The 20154-nt window shown below is 46.0% G+C and overlaps 1 protein-coding gene across 1 annotated transcript; it reads left to right on the forward strand.

The window, feature by feature from the left end:
* Positions 1 to 275: 275 nt before the first annotated feature.
* Positions 276 to 19318, forward strand: Knstrn (kinetochore localized astrin (SPAG5) binding protein). The gene is made up of 9 exons (XM_021194350.1): positions 276 to 582; positions 690 to 781; positions 3684 to 3810; positions 4647 to 4694; positions 9651 to 9756; positions 9924 to 10017; positions 13269 to 13324; positions 15868 to 15942; positions 18417 to 19318. Exons 1-9 carry the CDS (start codon positions 374 to 376, stop codon positions 18546 to 18548), a joined length of 939 nt encoding a protein of 312 aa, XP_021050009.1. The 5' UTR covers positions 276 to 373; the 3' UTR covers positions 18549 to 19318.
* Positions 19319 to 20154: the final 836 nt, after the last annotated feature.

The raw sequence follows: 20154 nt of genomic DNA on the forward strand, positions 1-20154 counted from the left end.
TGGTATTTGTGTTTTTAACGTGACGTCTGATAATCTGCCTCGTTTTGTTTGAATAACTTTAATTTGTAATTAAATCCGCATGCGGGCTTTTAAGCACATTAGCTATTTCAGCCCACTGGTATCCCTCAAGTAGGCTCCCCTGCTCTTCACCTGGTAGTTTCTCTTCAGGCCACCTGTATTCCTGGCAGGATCCTTAACAACCACAGACCAAATAAAGAGGATTGTGACTTGACGCTAGGCGAGTTCACGTGTCTGCCTTCAGGCTGGAATGTGACAGCTTGGCTCAATAGCTCCATTCAAGCCAGCCCAGTGAGTCCCTGGCCCAGCCTCGACCAGCAGGCTGGAGAGACGCTGCTCGAACCTTCCGTACAGCATGGCGGCTCCCAAGGTCGAGGCACAGGAGACAGTCTTCCGTACAACAGGGCCGCCTACAGACTCGGAGCCGCGCCCCTTCCCGCCCAGCTCCCGGAAGTTTCCTTTTGAAAGCGCGGCGGCAGACTCTACCGAGGACTGGGCAGTTGCTGCGGAGCATCATTTGAAAGGGAGCGGAGAGGACGGCGGATGGGAGCAGCCGGCACCGGGGTTAAGCTCTGCGGGCCCGGGGCTGGGATGTGTGCGGGCGGAAGGACGGACGGGCGGGCTAGCGTGGCGGGACTCTGGCGCTGCTGATATCCGCCTTGCACTTTCAGGGTCCAGCCAAGTCACCCGGCTACGATGGCCAGTGCTAAGACGGTGTGCGATGCGCAGCCTCACTCGATGCCGAGCTGCGGCTTGCCGGCAGGTGGGTGTCCACACCGCCACCAGCCGGGAGTCTGTGGTCTATGCTAGGACTAAGGGTGGAAATCTGTATGTCGAGGCGGTGTTCGGTTTGCTCTGACATCCTCCTGCTGGGCTGTGTAACAGTCCCTGTTCCTACTCCTGACCGAGCCCCCTTCTGCGTTTACCAGGGTTATGCAGCCCAGGCTGGCTTGGGACACACAGAACCTGCCTCTGCCTCCTGAGTGCTTAAATTAAAGGCTTGTGTCACCATGCTCAGTGCAGGGCCTCACTTTTTTCTTTTTTTCTCCGCCCCTCAACACGCCCCCCCCCCGTCTGTCTTTTTTAAAAGCTGGGTTTTACTCTATAGCCCTGTGTAACGTTAGCTTTCAGCAACATTCCCACTTCTGCTCCAGAAGGCTCAGTGCCACCACACTTGCCTCTCTAGAACCTTTGTGTGTGTGTGTGGTGCAGGGAGGCTTGTGCATATAAACATAGGTGCCCAACGAGAGTCAGGAGTCTTGATCACCTGGACCTGGAGTTACAGGCGGTTGTGAGCCACCTGATATTGGTGCTGGGAACCAAACTCCAGTCCTCTGGAAGACTAATTTTCCCTTTTAACCTCTGAGTCATCTCTTTAACCCTGGAAATCGCTTTTCATGCAGTTATCCGTTTTTATTTCCAGGTTAAGCTTGGTTGTCTTGCAGGTGTGAGTTGTCAGAGAAGAGAATCATTTGAGAAGTGGGATCATGGGGAGAAAACTCCAGACTTCCTTGTTCACATTAGCACAGTGGCTCTCCCGAGCAAACCATCAATATATGTTGAGTGGAATGAGAGAGACGAGCCCAGCCCAGACAGAGTCACTGAGAACCTTGAGAGAAGAGAGAGGCGTGACTGAAAACAATTTGTAGTTGCTTTTCTGTCTTGGTCTGTGTTGCTTTTCGTGTGGTTGACAGTCATCAGATGAGGTCTGTAATGGTTGTACTGCCTGTAGTGAGCTGCAGGATATACAGCAAGTCCCTGGGGGGAGGGGCTTGAATAAACAAGCTGGACAAACTTTCTTCTTTTACACCAGCCATCTTATTCCCCTTAACATCTCTCTTCTTAGGAGACCATCTTAAGCTCTACTGATGGCTTTTCCCTGTAGCGGAGTCCTCAGGGCTCCGCAGATACAGATTGTTGGAGCTGATTGCAGTTAATGAATGATTTTTCAATTTATTATGAACTCTCATTATATGGACTAGATATATTATTGTATTTAACTTACTACTACTTGAGTTGACAAGATAATGCCACAAAGTTACTTCTTCTAACAGATACCTCAGAAGAACCCATTTAATAATTGCATAGTGTTAGAAATATTGAAACTAAATTTTTTTTTTTTTTTTTTTTTTTGGTTTTTTGAGACAGGGTTTCTCTGTACAGCCCTGGCTGTCCTGGAGCTCACTTTGTAGACAAGGCTAGCCTGGAACTCAGAAATCCGCCTGCCTCTGCCTCCCGAGTGCTGGGATTAAAGGCGTGCGCCACCACGCCCGGCTGAAACTAAATTTCTAATGTCCTATAAATTGTACCTATAAACAAAATGTGTTAAGTTGAGGAACTATATTTATTCCAAATTAATGTGCAGCAAGTTCTTTGAATAAACTTTGTATTAAATACAAAGTGCTCTACAATATGATTCAGCACTATACCTCACTTCTTCAACTTAAGTATTTAATTATTATGCCTTTTAACCTACATCCAGTTTAAAGGAGCCATTTTACAGTGAAGAAAGTGGAGTCAATATAATCTAAAACCTTCTCAGCTGGAAAAAGAGAACAGCTTAGGGGTTGGGGCCTGATAGGTGTTACAGCATGTGAATGTTATACTGTGGGGGGGGTGGGGGGGGATGGGTTACCTGGTCTGGCCCAGTCAGGAGATCAGCAAGAGGGCCAAGTAGGAATCTCTTAACAGGGACTCAATAAAGGACAAGGACTGGAAGGGCGAGAGCCTGGTGTAGGGAAGAGGAGAGGAAAGAGTTTATATGTCCGGGGCAGTGAAACAGACTGGAGCTAACATGTTCCTCTTATTCCACTTGTGGCTGATTCCTGAAGTTTGGACATATACCTGATATTTCCTTAGCTACTGGGACATGAAGATGTCTCAAAGTGGTTGGGAGGACATTTTGGTGAAAGTGGGCAAAACACATAAGAGGAAGCAGTGAGACGCTGTCTGGGGAGAGCGGCTGTGGGAGCCGTGAGGGACAGTTCCAGCTGGGCTTTTCCTTCTGCCTCCATTGTCACGTAGATGTAGCCTGTCAAGTTTGGTGTATCATCAGGCACTTGGAGCAGTGAATTTTGTGTGTTGGTGCACGCCTTGTTGCGGGATATTTGCTCACATCGTGACCCCTGAGATTGAGACCTAGAAAAACCTGTTTCTTGTGTGACTCAGCCCTGGCACACATATTTAACCCAAGAGCTTTGTGTAAACAAGAGTTAAGTGAAGTCAGTGACAGGGAGTGAAGTTAAGAAAAGCCAGGAAAGAAAGGAGGGTCTGTGAGTCTAAGGGGTTGAAGACAGTATGGAGGGGAAGACACTTTTCCCTGTAGGTCACCAGCTGGGAGCTTTCTCTGCCTCTCTGAGCTAGCAGGCTTTCACCACAGCGACTGGCTCCTGAGTCCCCATAGGTAAATCAAACATTGGTGATTTTGTTTCATAAGCAATAGACCTACAAAACCCAGCAGTTGGAGGCAGAGTCAAAACAGTCTCTACATTTTTGAAGCAAATCAGTCAGTGTAGAGACTTTCTATGGAAACAGCTTCTATTCCTATCTTAAGATTGGACAGTATGAAAATAAAGGCTTACGTTAGCTCAGAGTGGGGGCTCTGTGTGGCACAGCGAGGAGGCTGGTGGGTCGTGCTGTGGCTTCACTCCTGTTTTCCCTTTCAGATACACAAGCTCGAGCTACTTCTAAACTACCTGTTAAATCCAAAGAAGCTGATTTGCCTAGACATCTGCATCCAGGAGGTCCAGAGCCTGATGTTAAAAAAGTCACCAAATCAAGACGAGAGAATGGGTGAGAGCAGATGGCCGACATCCGGTTATAGCAGCTTGCCAGAGAGAGCCCAAGTGTGTTCAAGGGCCAGGGTGCCTGTCCAGCAGACAGGTGGAGGGACAGGGAGAGGTACTGATTTTTCTAGAAATTGCTGAACACCAGAAATGTTTCAATAGAGATTGAAGAGATGGCTTAGCAGTTCTGACTTGGAGAAAACCCTGATTCTGTTCCTAGCACCAGCATGGTAACTGAAATCCATCTCTAACCTAGCTCCAGGAGATCCAATCCGGTGTCCAGGAGATCCAATCCTGTGTCCTGACCTCTTTTGGTTCTGGGCATATATATATATATATATATATATGACACACATACACACACAGGAAAAACACCCATCCACATAAAATAATCTGCCCAAACAGTCATAGCCTGAAAGCTGAGGCTGACTATAAGCCTTATTCATAGGCCTGAGTGGGGTCCAGCCCCAGGACCTAGCATGTACATGTGACTCTAGGCAGTGACCCTCTTCCAGATGAATTTAGTTGACATGAGATAGTCATAATATCAGAAGCGAGCTCAGGTCTGTCAGGTTGTTGGGGGTGAAACCAGCACGTATGCTCAGTTCTCAGCCTGTGCTAGTTACTGGGATGTACTCTTTGGTTTTTTCCTCAGAAATTCAACTATCTTAAGTTAGGTGTGATAGCATGCACCTGCACTCCCAGAACTGAAGAGGCTGAGGCAGGAGGATTGGGATTTCCAACCCTGTCCCAAAACAGCAAAGAAGCCAAGCCCTTATTTGCACCTTATTTGTAGCACCAACTACTGTGGTTCTCTGATGAGCTTTGATTCTGCTTCTATAGACAGGTGAAAGCTGCAGAGACTGCCAGCAGGAGGAACCTCAGAAACAGGTGAGCGTGGGGTCAACTGAGGGTGGAGGGAGGCTCGCCATCGTGGGTGTAGATGACAGTCACATTAGGCTTGTGTGATGTGTCTAAGTCTGAGTACCGTGCCATGTACCTGAGAGGACTTTCGGGATTGAGACAGCACCACCCTCAGTGGCATCATCATCTTAGCAGGAAGCCCAGATGCTTTTGTTAAGACGTGATTTTTGAAATTTTTACCTGTGTATGTGTGTTTGTAAGTGCAGATGCCTGGAGAGAATCAGACCTCCACTGAAGCTGGAATCAGAGGCAGTTGTGAGCTGCCTGATGTGAGTGCTAGGAACTGAACTTGGGTCCTCTAGGAAAGCAGTGCATGCTCTTAACCACTGAGCCATCTTAACAGCCCCCGTAGCCAGAAAAGGCTTTGTAGAGGTGTTGGATTGTGCCTGTAATAGAAGTACTTAGGAGACTGAGGCAGGAATCTCAGGGCCACCCTAGGATACACTTTAGGTCAACGAGGATTGTAGGATGTGCTGGCTAGTCTTACATCATTACAAGCCAGAGTCACTGGAGAAGAGGGACCCTCAACTCAGAAAATGCCTCTATAAGATTAGGCTACAGAGAAGCCTGTAAGGCATTTTCTTAATTAAAGATTAATGAGGGCCCAGCCTCTTGTGGGTGAGGCCATCCGGGACTGGTAGTCATGGGTTCTATAAGAAAGCAGGCTGAGCAAGCTATGTGTAGCAAGTCAGTAAGCAGCACCCTTCCGTGGCCTCTTCATCAGCTCCTGCCTGCAGGTTCCTGTCCCCTGTGAGTTCCTGTCCTGACTTCCTTCAATGATGGACAGTGTCTTAGGGTTTCATTGCTGTGAAGAGACACCATGACAAAGGCAACTCTTATAGGGACATTTAATTGGGGCTGGCTTACAGGTTCAGAGGCCTGATCTATTATCATCAAGGTGGAAGCTTGGCAGTGTCTAGGCAGGCATGGCACTGGAGGAGCTGAAGGCAAACAGAAGACTGACTGGCTTCCAGGCAGCTAGGCAGGTCTCAAAGCCCACTCCTACAGTGACACACTTCCTCCAATAAGGACACACCTCCTAATAGTGCCATTCCCTGGGCCAAGCATATTTAAACCACCTTCCACTCCCTGGCCTCCATAGGCTTGTTCAAACACATGAGTCTGAGGACTATACCTAGGCATATCATAATGCAAAATACATTTAGTCCAACTTCAAATGTCTCCATAGCCTATAGCTGTAGCCGCTAGTGGCCACAGGTTACAGGGTTCCTGAAAGGAAAGCTGGGGATGGATAGGAAAGATGGTGAGAGAAATAACCCACCAAGACAAAGTTCTCTGAGCAAGGCTCAATGTTTTAATTCTAAGGTCTGAATATAAAGGGGGGTCAGGATCTCCTCAGGAAGACAAGCTCAGCAGCTCAGGAGGTAGTGGCTTCTTGCAGGAAGCTGCAGATGTGGCAGGACAATAGACTTCACCTAGGTCAAAAGACTCCACTCTAGGTGGGCTAGCCTACTGTGACAAGGTCTGATTCAGCCCTCTCAACGCTAGGGGGAAGGACACATATAGCAGTCTCAACAATGTTTAAAAAGTCTCTTCTGAGATTCATCCAAACACTTAACTATAATCCCTTATGAAACCAAAAAAGCAGATCACATACCTGCAACATCACAGAATATACATTACCATACCAAAACATCACAATGAGCAAATAATGAACCAAAGCAAGACCGAAACCAGCTGGGCAAATTCCAAACGGCATCTCCATGTCTGATGTAAAAGTGATCTTCCTATCTTCAAATCCTTGCATCTTTGTTGACTGCAGCAAACTTCTTTCTCTTGGCCTGGTTCCACTCCCTGTTAGCAGCTTTCCTTCGGTATCCCAACAGCTTTGACATCTCTAACATCTTGGAGTATCCAAGGCAACTGCAGCTTTACACCTCCTTATTCCATTGTCTGGAATACAAACATGATCTGGGCTCTCCCAAAGGGCTTGAGCCACTTCTCCAGCTCTGACCTCTGCAGCACTCTTAGGCTCTGGTTGATTCCATTCAACTGCTGTTCTTGGTGATCATTCCATGGTACTGGAATCTGCAGTTCACTGGAGTCTTCTGCTGCATCTAGACTGTAGCCTCTCATAGGCTTTCTTCATGATGCACAGCCTCAGCAACTTTGTGTGACTCCTTCAATCCTGTGCTGTCTGAAGTGGAAAATTCTGGTTTCTTTGAAAACTCATATCCTGTAATGTTTTTCTGGAAACTGCCTTATGAGGGAATGTTTTTGCTGAGAATAGACACATGGTGTTTTTCTGGAAGCTGCCTGGGAAAAGAGCATGTGATGTTTTGCTAGAACAGATGCTTGAGAGAACAGTATAAATATAACCCAACAGACAGTGGCTGATGCTGTGTGGTACTGGTTCACCTTGCCACTCTTTGCTGATCTTAGAGAAAAAAATGCCAAAGAACTTCTGGTGGTGTTCCAGAGGATTCTTGCTGCTTCTGGGGACTCATGGGCTGATTCTCAGAGCCTTGCAGGGTTTTTTTGTTTTGTTTTGTTTTGTTTTTTTTCTGGATCAAACTGCCACTGCTGATTTGTGAGTGGTGTTTGCAAGGGAATTGAGCTACTGCTGCTGATTCATATAAACTGAACTGCTGATATCATGACAACCAAGATTGGATTCATCCAAAAAACTATTTCTAAACAGGTCCACATCCTCCTTTGCCCTATCAACCTCTCCTTTCCATTACCTCTATGGGTGGTGGGCTAGAAAGGAGGTTAAAGTATTTAAGTACACTTATTAAAGTAGGTTTTAGCAAATATAAGCCTACAGCCGTCAACTGCAACTGAGGCTGTACCTTCACCAATGGCCTTCCCTGGCCTCTCACAGTGCCAACCCTCAGCTGCTCTCTATGACCCCTTCATGCCTTCAAAACCAGTACCATTGGGTGATTCTTACACATTACCAAGTCCAGCTGCAGCACTAGATACAACTTTGACTATGTCTGCACCAGCTTCTTTGTGCTCTCAGAAAACACTTCCTAGAAGATTTCACCTCGGCGATGCTGGTCTCTTTATCAACACTAATTTCTTAGCTCCAGCTAACCAGCATCAATTGTCCCAGTAGTCCCTTCTGTTCTTGACTCTAAAGCCAGTTCTTTTGCTTCGTAGAGCTGGAACATGGCTCCTCTCTTCTATTACATTATCACCGGCTTTCTGGTTTTCAACCCTTTCACTGCCTAAGCTTGGCTATCCTGGAACTCCCTCTGTAGACAGACCTCGAACTCAGGGATCTGCTTGCCTCTGTCTCCTGGGATTAAAGGCCTGTTCCACCATGCCTGGCCCAAAGCTTTCATGGCCACTATGCCTCAAGATCTGGATCACAGTTGTGTTCTCCATTTCTGGATTATAGTTTATTCCAGATTAAAAGCCCAAATGAAAACTATAACCAGATAATAACACCTAACATGACATAACTATTTCTGTTCAATTGCAAACAAACAATAAGCTTAGCTGGCTGGATCTTGCCCCAAAGTCACTACCCTCTTAATATGTTTTATCTCCTCAAACACAGGATGCAGCTCCATTTTACTTCCTGTGCCCCTTTATTGCTTGAACTGCACATTTTATATTTTTCTTTTTAAGCTGGCTATACTTCATCAGAACACTCTTCATTAGATTAAAGCACAGCACAGACTAAACTGGATTTTTTGAGACCTCCTTTATCAATGCAGTTGATCTGAGTCTCTTCACCTTAGCCTTATACAGACTCTTCAAATAAGGGCAAAAAATAGCCAAATTCTTCTCCAAAATACAACAAAAACAGTCTCTAGGCCACATACTAACACTCTTCTCCTCTGAAACCTCTCGGCCCAGGTCTGCACAGTTCAAATCCCCCTCAGCACCACTGTCTTCCAGTTGCCTCTTAGGATGGCCCATTAAACCCCACTGAAAGTTTTCCACTGCTTCCCAAAGTTTCAAAATCCACATTCTTCTAAACAAAAGCATGGCCAGGCCTATACCCCACAGCAATACCCTAGTCCCTGGAACTAACTTCTGTCTTCAGAGTTTCATTGCAATGAAGAGACACTGACCAAGGCAACTTTTATAAAGAACACTTAATTGGATCTGGCTTAAAGGTTCAGAGGTCCAGTCCATTATCATCAAGGTGGGGCATGGCAGTGTCTAGGCAGGCATGCTGCCTGTGGTGACACATTTCCTCTAACAAGGCCACACATCCTAATAGTGCCACTCCCTGGGCCAAGCATATTCAAACCACCACAAAGAATGATCTGGAAACACAAGCCAAATACAATCCTTCCCAAGTTTTTTGGTCATGGTGTTTCATCACAGCAATAGAAACCATATATATATATATATGAGAGAGAGAGAGAGAAAAAAAAAACAATTTCAGGGCTCGGGGTTCAGTGCTTGCATGGCAAGAGTGCTTGCTATGCAAGTATAAAGACCAGAGTTAGAATCCCAGCACCCTCCTAAAAAGCTGAGCATGGCCATGCCTGCTTGTAACTCCAGAATTGGAGTGGGAGGACCTTGCTGGCTGGTGACCTAGGTGAACTTGAGATGCAGGAAGTCATCCTGTCTCAAGGGAATGAAATGGAGAGCCACAGGGAAGATCCTAAAGTCCTGTTTTGGCCTCTGCATGCACATAGAAGCACCATACATACGCACACACATAGGGCATTCAAAGTGAAGGCTTAATGATAAGGATGACAGCTGATTACATGTTTGTCATGTGTCAGCAGGCAGGTTAAGCATTGTCCATGGACCCTCTTTTATTTATAGTAATATTATAAAATGGAGGTATTGTCTTAATTCTAGAAATGAAGAAGCAGAGCTTCGGGTTACAGACCACTATCAGGAAGTCGGGACTAGATCCCATTTGAACAGCTCAAAAGCACCTACTTCTACACCTGACACCTATTCATATTACTACAACTTTTATTTTAGCTACAAACCATTTAATAAGCAAAAACCGGAGGAGGAACTAAAGGATAAAAATGAGCTGCTGGAGGCTGTCAACAAGCAGTTACACCAGAAGCTGACAGAGACTCAGGTAAGAAGCCCACCCAGTTCTGACCCATCGGCTGCCTCTGGTGAGAGCAAAGGGACCACTGCAGACACAAGAGAAGCCAGTGCCTGCTGTGGTTCACCAGGAGTACAGGCAGGGAAGATCTACTGCCTGTAGGACGGCTCCTGATTTGTCGGTTTGCCACTCCATAGGGAGAGCTGAAGGACCTGACACAGAAAGTGGAGCTACTGGAGAAGTTTCAGGATAACTGCTTAGCAATTCTGGAGAGCAAAGGTCTCGGCCCAGGTAAGAGACAGCACACAGGGCGGTGTTGGCCTCGTGGGGACTTTGCCATGTGAGCGAAGGAGCTGCTGAGCCAAGCCCTAAAGTTAGTTCAGTGTTTCTTAATGTTCTGACTTGGCATGGCTATTCTTGGTTGTCAACTTGATTACATCTGGAATGAACTACAATCCAGAATTGGAGAGCTCACCTGTGATACAGATCTTGAGGCTGGAAGATAGATTTCTGACCTGGATCTTGGCATGGAGTTCGTGAGGCATAGTGGCCATGAAAATCTTAGGCCTGTTACAAGGTAGTACATGTTTTTAATCCCAGGAAACTGGGGCAAGCAGATTTCTTGAGTTCAAGGTCAGCCTGAAACAAATCAAGTTTTAGATACAGGCATAGTGGTACACACCTTATTCTGGGCCACACCTTCTGCTGGAGGCCTACATAAGGACATTGGAAGAAGGAAGTTTCACTCTTCTTCAACTGCTTGCACTTGCTTGCCAGCACATCTGTTGGAACCTACTTCTACAGAAGACCAACTTAAACAGCTAGCCTCAGAGGTAACTACTAGGTTCTTGGACTTCCCATTCACAGCTGCCCATTGTTGGGTTAATTGGACTACAGACTGTAAGTCATTACAATAAATTCCCTTAGTATATAGAGACTTTCTGTAAGTTCTGTGACTCTAGAGAACCCTATCCAAAACATGAGGAAATACCCATTTCTACCTGACTAATAGAATATGACGTAACTGTAAAAAGACACTTCATTCTTAGCTAAACACTGTCCATTCATTCAGTGCCAGCAGCCATGAGCTTGCAAAGAGGTCAGAATACTGTGTTTCTTTCCAGGGCGGTGAAAGGTAACTTGCTCAGGGGACAGGAGGGAGAATGCTGTCACAGCAGTTCCTAAGTTGGCTTTATCCCAGTTCCTGCAATGGGACACCTGGGTAAGGGTATAGCTCAGTGGAAGAATATGTGTTTAGGATATTGTTTATTATTATTATTTGTTTGTTTGTTTGTTTTTTGTTTTGTTTTCTGAGACAGGGTTTCTCTGTATAGCCCTGGCTGTCCTGGAACTTACTCCGTAGACCAGGCTGGCCTCAAACTCAGAAATCCGCCTGCCTCTGCCTCCCAATGTGCTGGGATTAAAGGCGTGCGCCACCACTGCCCAGCTTAAAAACAAGCTTTAACAGTAAACAACACAATCTCGGGGTTCACAGTCTGATCAAATATTCTGCAACATTTCTCTTTCTCTCTCTCTCTCTTTTTTTTTTTTGTTTTTTGTTTTTTGTTTTTTGTTTTTTGAGACAGGGGTTTCTCTGTATAGTCCCGGCTGTCCTGTGGAACTCACTTTGAAGACCAGGCTGGCCTTGAACTCAGAAATGGGCCTGCCTCTGCCTCCCAAGTACTGGGACTAAAGGTGTGCGCCACCACGCCCAGCAACATTTCTCTCTTAACATTGTATAAATACAGTACTTTAAACAAGAGTTGAAAAACAATACATAGTATGTTGTAACAATTATAATCCTAATCTGTATCAATATACAAAGATCTATACCAGTGTATGATGCAGTAAATGTTATTTAGGAGTTTCTACCCCACCTTTAACCATTTAGTTCCCAAGTAAAAGACAAAGCTTTTATATTTATAATAAATCTTAAAGCATTAAAGCTAAGTAGACATCAACCTATCAATGCTATTTTGTCTATTTCTCATCAATAAGATATCATTTGCCATGTTCTGCCTGGGCCACTCTCACTGGCTGACCCTCATAGTCATGAGCTTATGATCCACCTACCCCACGACACCTTCTTCCTTCTCCCCTCTTTCGTTCATGGTCTCTGCCTTAGACCCCAAGCCTGGGAACGAAGCCCTGCCAACCTCTCTCCTGCCCAACTACAGGCGTCTTTATTCAACGAGTAGTTTTAACTTAAGGAGCAAGGTTTGCACCACAGAAGTTGGCATATGTGAGAATTCACTCATCTTGAGGCTCCTAGACCTTGGGATACAGAATTTAGCATTACAGTACATAGCAACAGACCAAACTTCAACAGATGTAACCAAGTATAACCTTAAATTTGTATCAATATACAAAGATCTATACCAATGTAAGATTTTTTTTTTTTTTTTGCTTGTAGCAGCTCTATAGTTTTAAGAGTAGTTTCAACAAACTATCCTTCATTCCTTTTATTCCTATTCCCCTTTTTCTTTTCATCCCTTCACCCCATCTTTCCCCAAACAAAAAGATAGGGAACAAAAAGGATAGAAGAAAGAAAAAGGAATCTCTGAATCTAACCTCCCTCATTTTGTTTTCTCCCTAATCAAGGCTGTAACAACTTGTAACCACCCCCTCAAATGATGACAAATGTCCACCATCTAGTGAGCATCCAGAAACCATCCACCCCACTTCTTGGGAATGGAAACATCACTCTTAGTTGCTTCCTGCTGATTTGGGGCATCGTTTTCCTTTGGGGGGCCCCCTAAAAAATTGGGTTATGGGTCACTTTTAAGAAAGCTAGGTGTAGCATTTGCTGTATAGTTTATAGTACTTTTGGTACTGTCTGGCACTGAGAAAATTCAGGGCTTACAGCCTTTCATTGCCCACTTAAGCTCCAGGAACGGACAAGCTACCAGCCCCCACCCAGCTTCCCTTGAATCCATGGATAAAAGATACAGACAGTTGTTCCTTTCAACTTGCCTTTGACACAATTGCTAGACGATACTGTCTCCCGCCTGGAAAAGCAAGCATGCCCTTAACAATATTCTTATCTCTGCGCCTCCCACCTGCCCTAAACTTTAATTGGCAAGACACATTTAGTCCCTTCCCAAAATCCCTGACCACTCACCCTATAGGAGCTACGGGCCTCAGGCCCCCAAGACCTCGAATGGCTGCTTGGTTCTTCTCTCTCCAAAGCATGGCAAATCCTCCCCTCCCTTGCTTCTGTCTCTCTTCTTTCCCACCAGGGCCCCAGAAGTCCCACCTATTCCTTCCACCCAACAGTTACCCCATGGCTTTCTTTATTAACAGATCCAAACCCAATTAGGAAACAGGACCTTAGCATCAGAACCGCCCCTACAGACAGCTCTGAAGAAAACACAGCTCTGAGGGCAGCCATGAGAGACATGCTTGGGGGAGAGCTTCCAGGATCTGGCATGAAGAGGCTTCCCTCAGGAATACCCGTGTGCTTGTCCATGGAGGGCTGCTGCTCCTCTGGCTTAAGGTGTCTTCTCACATGAGGCTCACTTTGTTGTATCCATCCATTTTAGGCCAAGAGACCCTGACATCAAAGCAGGAACCCACCACGGATCACACGGACTCCATGGTGAGAGCAAGGGTAGATGGGTAGGGCCCTCAGCCAGGGCTCAGTGTTCAACCCACCAAGTGAGAGGAAAGACCATCCTTCAGATTCTCTGGTCAAATTATGCAAGTCTATTTCTCTCAGACAGGGCTGTCCCCCTTCAGCAGGATTCAAGAAAATCATTGAACATAGACAATGGGGTTTATATAGCCCCGAAAAAACTGTAAGACTAGTGGGTTTTCAAGGATCAGAGGACTTCCAGAGAAATTTTGGTTACCTAGGAACTTGGCTGAACATTTCAGAAATTATTTGGCACACATTTAATTTGGGGGATGAGGGGTGGAGGTTAGGGTATAGGGTGTGGAACATGTCAAATTCCAGAAAATGAGTCAAGACCTGGTCAAATCCAAGTTTTACAAAAAGCAAGAGTGAACTTATATTGACCTTGTAACAAGATGGCTTTTAATCCCATCACCCAAGCAGGGTCCAAGGCCTCTGCGATGTTCTTTGCAGAGATGCTAAGGTGCTTTCCTTGGATATCCATGATAATAGAAGAGAGGAATGGTCTGTGTTCTTACAGCATAGTTTACTTGGAAGGTAGTTTTTATCTGCTCAGGTAGCTATAAGTGAATGTGAACTGAAAACATACTAAAACACAGAAGGGGGCTGGGGGGAGGGCTCAGTGGCAAAGTGCCGCCACACAGCATGGGACCTCAGTTCAGACCCTCAGCACCCAGGTGGAGGAGAGGAAACGTGTGGAGCTCCAGAGCTCCCTGTCTGGCCAGCCTAACCGGCTGCTTAACGTAGGGACCCTGTCTCAAAAACTAAAGTGGAGATGGACATTCAAGGTGGGGTAAAGGGTCTTGCCGCCAAGCCTGATGGCCTGGACTGGGTCCTTCACCTTGTCCTCTGACCTCACCGGGTGGTATAAATTCCCCCCTTCCCTACAAGTAAATAAATGCATACATACATACATACATACATACATACATACATACATAAGGTTTTTTAAAATAGTAGAGAGCTGAGATGGCTCAATAAGTAAAAGTCCTTGTTGCAAGCCTCACAAACAAGTTCGATCCCAGAACCTGTGTGATGGAAGGAAAAACCAGTTCCCTAAGTCGTCCTCTGGCCTCCACACACATCTCAATGCATGCACACATGTCTTCACATGCACATTAGATGGGTTTTTTTAATGTTTTAGGATGGAAGGGAAGAGTGGCCAGAAGGCTTAAGATGGCTGGTCGGTGGATTAAGGTCCTTGCCATACAAGCGTTGCTGTCTGAATTTGATGCCTGGAAGGGAAAGGTGGATGAAAAGAACCCACTCCAGAGTTGTCCCATGAGCTCTACCTATGTGCTATGCCATGCATGCATATGCAATAATAAAATCATTTTTAAAGGTAGAAAGCAAAGAAGATATCTGAAATCAATCTCTGAACTCCACAAGAATTTATAATCGCATGTATGTGTACAAATGCCACAGATGTGTGCATGCATACACACACACACACACACACACATATACACGGGGCAGGGGGTGGAGGTGAGAGAGAAACCCATATAATTGAAATCTGTGGATATGACTCAGGAGTATCGTGCTTACCTCGTATGCCTGACATCTAAGGTTGACTGCCAGCATTTCAAACATACACATGCATGTGTGTGTATGTACAAAACCTTTTGATGGGCAGAGCTTGTATAGAGACTGTCTGATTTCCCTCTTCTGCACTTCACCAAATTTCTTCCCTATTCCATTGCTGAGAACTCCGTAAGGCCAAGCCTGTTTGAATTTGTAATTTCCTTTTGGTTCTTTCCCTAAAGAAAGGTAGATTATTTGAGGCATAAAGGCTCCACACCTTGTCTCATCTCTTCCCCAAGGAAGATCGGCTATCACGGTGCCAGCCAAGAGAGCCACCTCTGGCTTGCTTCTGAGTTTGCTGTGACTTGGCTCCTGAGGTCTGTGCAGTACAGAGCACACAGTAAATCTGATAAATTTGAAACCTCAAGGAAAGAGCCTGTAGTAAGAAAGCAGGCTTCTTGGGACTGGACTGTTGAGACTGCCGGGATAAAGGGTGGGTTATTGGATTAGATGTAGGGAATATCACCGCTCTAGATAAAGGAGTCTGTGGCAAAGAGAAACAGTTCCTAAGACCAGTGCCCATTCAGAATCTGGCTCTCCAGTGGCCTGGGTTCAGTCACTGCTCCGGATATGTCATGAACAGAAAAGATGATAGCCACCATCTAATTCATGTCTCTGTGTGTGTGTGTGTGTGTGTGTGTGTGTGTGTGTGTGTGTGTGTATCTGTATCTAATCTATATGTCTGTCTGTCTCTGTGTTTCTTTCTCTGTGTGTGTCTGTATCTAATCTATGTGTCTGTCTCTCTGTTTTCTTTCTCTCTGTGTGTCTCTTACTTTTGAAATAGGGTCTCACTACATAGTCTCCACCATCCTGGAACACACTATGTAGACCAAGCTGGCTTTGAACTCGGAGATCTCCATCTGTCTCTGCCTCCCAAGTGTTGTGCCACCACCCAGCTCAACTCTGTGTATATTCTTTACTCTTAGTTGCTGCTAGAAACTTTGAAAGACGAACTGAAGGTTTTCAATGAAACTGCCAAGAAGCAGATGGAGGAGCTACAGGTAAGGGCAGACGCACCCAAGGCGGCACCTGCCATGTCACCACAGCTTATGGATTCGGGGAAATCATTCTTCCTAGACTTCCTTTTTAGAATATGCTTTGCCTAAGTGTGCACACGTACAGAATGTGACAGACAGTGTCCATGGAGGTTAGAGCTGAATTACAGGCATTGTGAGCTGCGGTGTTAGGCACTGCAAACTGAACCTGGGTCAGCTTTGCAAGAGCAGCCACTAAACTGCTGAGCCACCTTTCTGGTTTAATCCTTCCTTCCTCTTTTCTTTTTCCCTGTCCCTCAGTAGGATCTGGCCTCGGGATGAACCTCTTCACAGGGGTTATAGGCGTAAGCCACCATGCTTGTTTTGCTTTTTTTTTTTTTTTTTTTTGAGACAGGGTTTCTCTGTGTAGCCCTGGCTGTCCTGGTACTCACTCTGTAGACCAGGCTGACCTTGAACTCAGAAATTCACCTGCCTCTGCCTCCCAAGTGCTGGGATTAAAGGCATGCGCCATCACTCCCGGCAGCTTGCTTTTTATTTACTTATGTTTTAACATTTATTTTTCCTTATGTGTCTGTGTGAATGTATGTCACATATGTGCAGGTACCCATGGGAGACATAAGGCTTCAGATCCCCTGAAGCTAGAGTTATAGACATTAGTGAGGTACCTGACATGGGTACTAAAAGCTGAACTTTAGTTGTCTGAAGGAGCAAGAAGTTGTCAACTGCAAAGACATCTCCAGTTCCCTGCCTTTATATTACATTTTAGCGCGAATGTATGTGGGTGCCTAGTGTATACGTGCCCCAGTGCATGGGACTCAAACTCAGGTTGTTAGGCCTGGTGGCAGGCACCTTCACCCTTTCAGCGGTTTATTTCACCAGCCCCCATCCTTGCCTGGCTCCTATTTGGCGTGTGTGTGTGTGTGTGTGTGTGTGTGTGTGTGTGTGTGTGTGTTGACTGCCCCTGCCTCTGAGAACTACAGAGCTGAGAGCCAACACACTCCCTGTCATGGTTGCAGCTCTGGGAAGACAAACCCCCAAGTCAGTTGTACCTCCTGAGGCCTGGGCTTCTGGAGTCGCCAGGAGTGGCCCTCACCATGTAATGGTTTTGTTCCTTGGGGAAGAAGAGGCTGAGGGGAAAGGGATGGCTCCTACAATCCTGAGTTGGAGACAAAGATGGAGAGGGGCACATCAAATAGCCAGGGCTCCCTGCGTGGGTAGGGCTGACTCCAGTCAGCATCCACAAGGCAACAAGGATCAACTCTCTAGGGATGTAATAAATAACACACTCCTAGATCAGACTAGGTCAAAGCTCAACTTCCTTCTTCCCTTCTGGAGGGGTCTAAGACAGAGACTACACTACAGTCTGGGCTCCCTGCAAGCATCCCATCAGAGCTTACCACGATTGATGTCCCGATTGATGGACCCATTCACATAGCTGGGCAAAAAGGATGGAAGGCAAAGGTCTGCCTAGGGTTGAGGTCGGGGTGGGAACAGGGCCTGGGTGCCCAGCAGGGACAACAGCAGCTGGTAAGACTTGGGGTAAGGCGGGTAAGTCCCACATGTGCCATAGAAGGCAGCCCATAGCACCAGGCCCAGTATACTTGTCTGTTTTTAACGAACTATTTTGAAATAATTTTAGATTTATAGAAGAGTTACATAGCTAATATAGAAAATTCAGTTTCCCTAGGGATAATACCGCACGCTGTCCTTACTGGCGTGTCATTGTTAACTAAATTCCCAGCCTTAGTACTGAATCCATTTCTTTTCTTAGATGCTTTTCTTCCACAAATTCTTTTTGTGTTCCTGAGGACCTAGAAAAGTTCCTCAGGATAAAACCATTGCAAGGCTTAGGGGGACAACGTCTCCACACCTCCCGTGGGCCACACCACAGCGTGCTCAGAGAGAGCTGAGACAGTGTGAAATCCATGCTAAAAAGCTCTTCCCAGGAGACCTGAGTGAACTGTCCGGATTGTAGGGCTAGAGGGACAGTCAGCGGTCCAGAGTGCTTGCCGCTTCTCCAAGTTCTACTCTCTGCAGCTCGTGCCTTCATAACTCCAGCTCTGCGGAGCTGATGCCCTTTTGTTTTTCTCCTCTCCATGGATATCTGAGGGTATCCACACACACAAATTAACAAGAAAAGAAAATTTAGAAGTCAGGCACGGTAGAACAACCTTTTATCACACAGGCAGGGGTCTGGGTAAGTTTGAAGTCTGATCTACATGGTGAGATTCTTGGGCTCCTTCAGATTGCCAGACAAATGGTGGGGCAGGAGACACAGATGGATTCATTGTTCCGCTTAAATACAGAGTGGGAAAATTCCCTGAACCAGCACAGATAAATTCTAAGGTGGGAAATAAGATGTTGTCTGGTATTGGGGTTGTCCCCCTCTATGTAGCACGGGTATAATGGTCTAGCCCAGGTGCTGTCTTTCTTATACGTGTTTTGTTATGGTTTTTCCTTTGGGATTATTTCCCTTTCAGGCCTTGAAGGTGAAGTTGAAGCTGAAAGAAGAGGAAAGTGTCCAGTTCCTGGAACAGCAAACCTTATGTAAGAACGAAGTCAGTGACTTCACAATAATCCTAGAGGAAATGGAGCAGCTCTTAGAAATGTAGCACAAGGCAAGCAGCCATACGGCTTCTTCCTGGATAAGCCCTTGGCAGAGGCCGCTTAGGATATCTTCAAGGACTTGCCATCCCTTAGGTAAAGACGTTCTGCAGCAGTTGATCCAATAAGGGCAGTTGATGCTGGGGTTCCTCCTTTAAGCAGATTGCCCCACCTTCAGATGGCTCAGCTCTCCTGCAAGAGAGGAACCTGGGAGTTTGACTCCATTTCCTGTACAGCAGAGAGAGCAGCAGCCCTTAGAACTAGGATGCTAAACCAGCCGCCTTGGGGACTCTAGAGACTCTTACTCGGAAACACCGGAAGAAAGCCCACACCACGACAGCACGTGCACTATGCGGGAGATGTCACTGAGCCATGCTGTCCCCTTGTCTCTCTGGTTGAGCTAAGTTTATGAACTTGAAATTCTGGAAGTTTTTTGGCTTAATAAATGGGGTGGAGGTATACAAAGTAACGCCTACCTGAAACTATACCTGGAGCTTCTGAAATAAATATTTCTATGAATATTAATATTCTGACTAACACTAAGGAATGAAAGTAGCCTCTTTAACCCAGTGTTGTGGCTCATATCTATAACAATCATAGGACTTGGGAGGCTGAGGCAGGAGGATTGTCTTGAGTTAGAGAATAGCCTAGACTGCAGAAATCCTGTCTCAGAAAAGCAAGGAAAATGTTGGGGATTAGGAAATTGCCACACAAACCATATGTACACCAATCTCAGTTAAGCAAGAAGAAGTTTATTGAACGCACATCATAATATTGGACGTCCAGGTCCACAAGAAGGAAAAACCCAATTGTGGCCTCGTCTGCTCTCAGAGGAGACTTTCTGTAGGAAAAACCAGGTTTAAAGGTCAAGGAGGGGAGCAGTTGTCTTACTAGGTAAAGTATTGTTAGCCAACCTTTAAGCTGGTTGGCCCTGAGTGACGTAAGAAAGGTGGTGGTCAGGCAGTGAACAAGGGAATTTCAGAACATTGAGATAACTGGGTACAAGTGATTTAATCATACTGTTTTTGCTTATTAGTAGCATTTTTCATTGTCAGTTACACTAATAACTATGAACTTAATTTCACCTTGTGACTAACATGAAATCTGAATACAAATGGCTACAGTTGTGTTAAAAGGAACAGGCCTCAACAGGAGGAAGAGGAGGAGGAAGGATTAAGCAGTTTTGTCTAGATCTGTGAGTTGAACATGCTGGCATAAATCCAAGGTACTGTGGCATGCCTTCCCCTCCATCCGCTCTGTGCCTGTGACGAGGCCTCCTGCCTCCCAGGACTGTCGGTTCCTCTGCATTCCTAGCAGTGTGTGCCATGCTCTATTCACCAGGTTGGTGGTCAGATGCCTGTGTTCTGTCTGTCTCTCTGCAGCTTATCTGTCAGAGCCACCCCAGAGCCTCATGCAACAGGCCCTCCCCATTGGGAGGGGCAGCCACGTTCTCCTCAGCTGAAACACAGCAGCCTTTGCTTTGGCCATCTCCCATTGCTTTTGAGCTTTCTGTTTTCTTCACCAAACTTGCCTAATATGTCCTTCAAAATCACTAAGGCTGCCCAGAGTCCCCATCCCCAGTGAAGCTGAGTAATGTCCCATACTTAACTCTTC

The sequence above is a fragment of the Mus pahari genome, chromosome 3, assembly GCF_900095145.1.
Source record: "Mus pahari chromosome 3, PAHARI_EIJ_v1.1, whole genome shotgun sequence".
In the NCBI taxonomy this organism is placed as follows: Eukaryota; Metazoa; Chordata; class Mammalia; order Rodentia; family Muridae; genus Mus; species Mus pahari.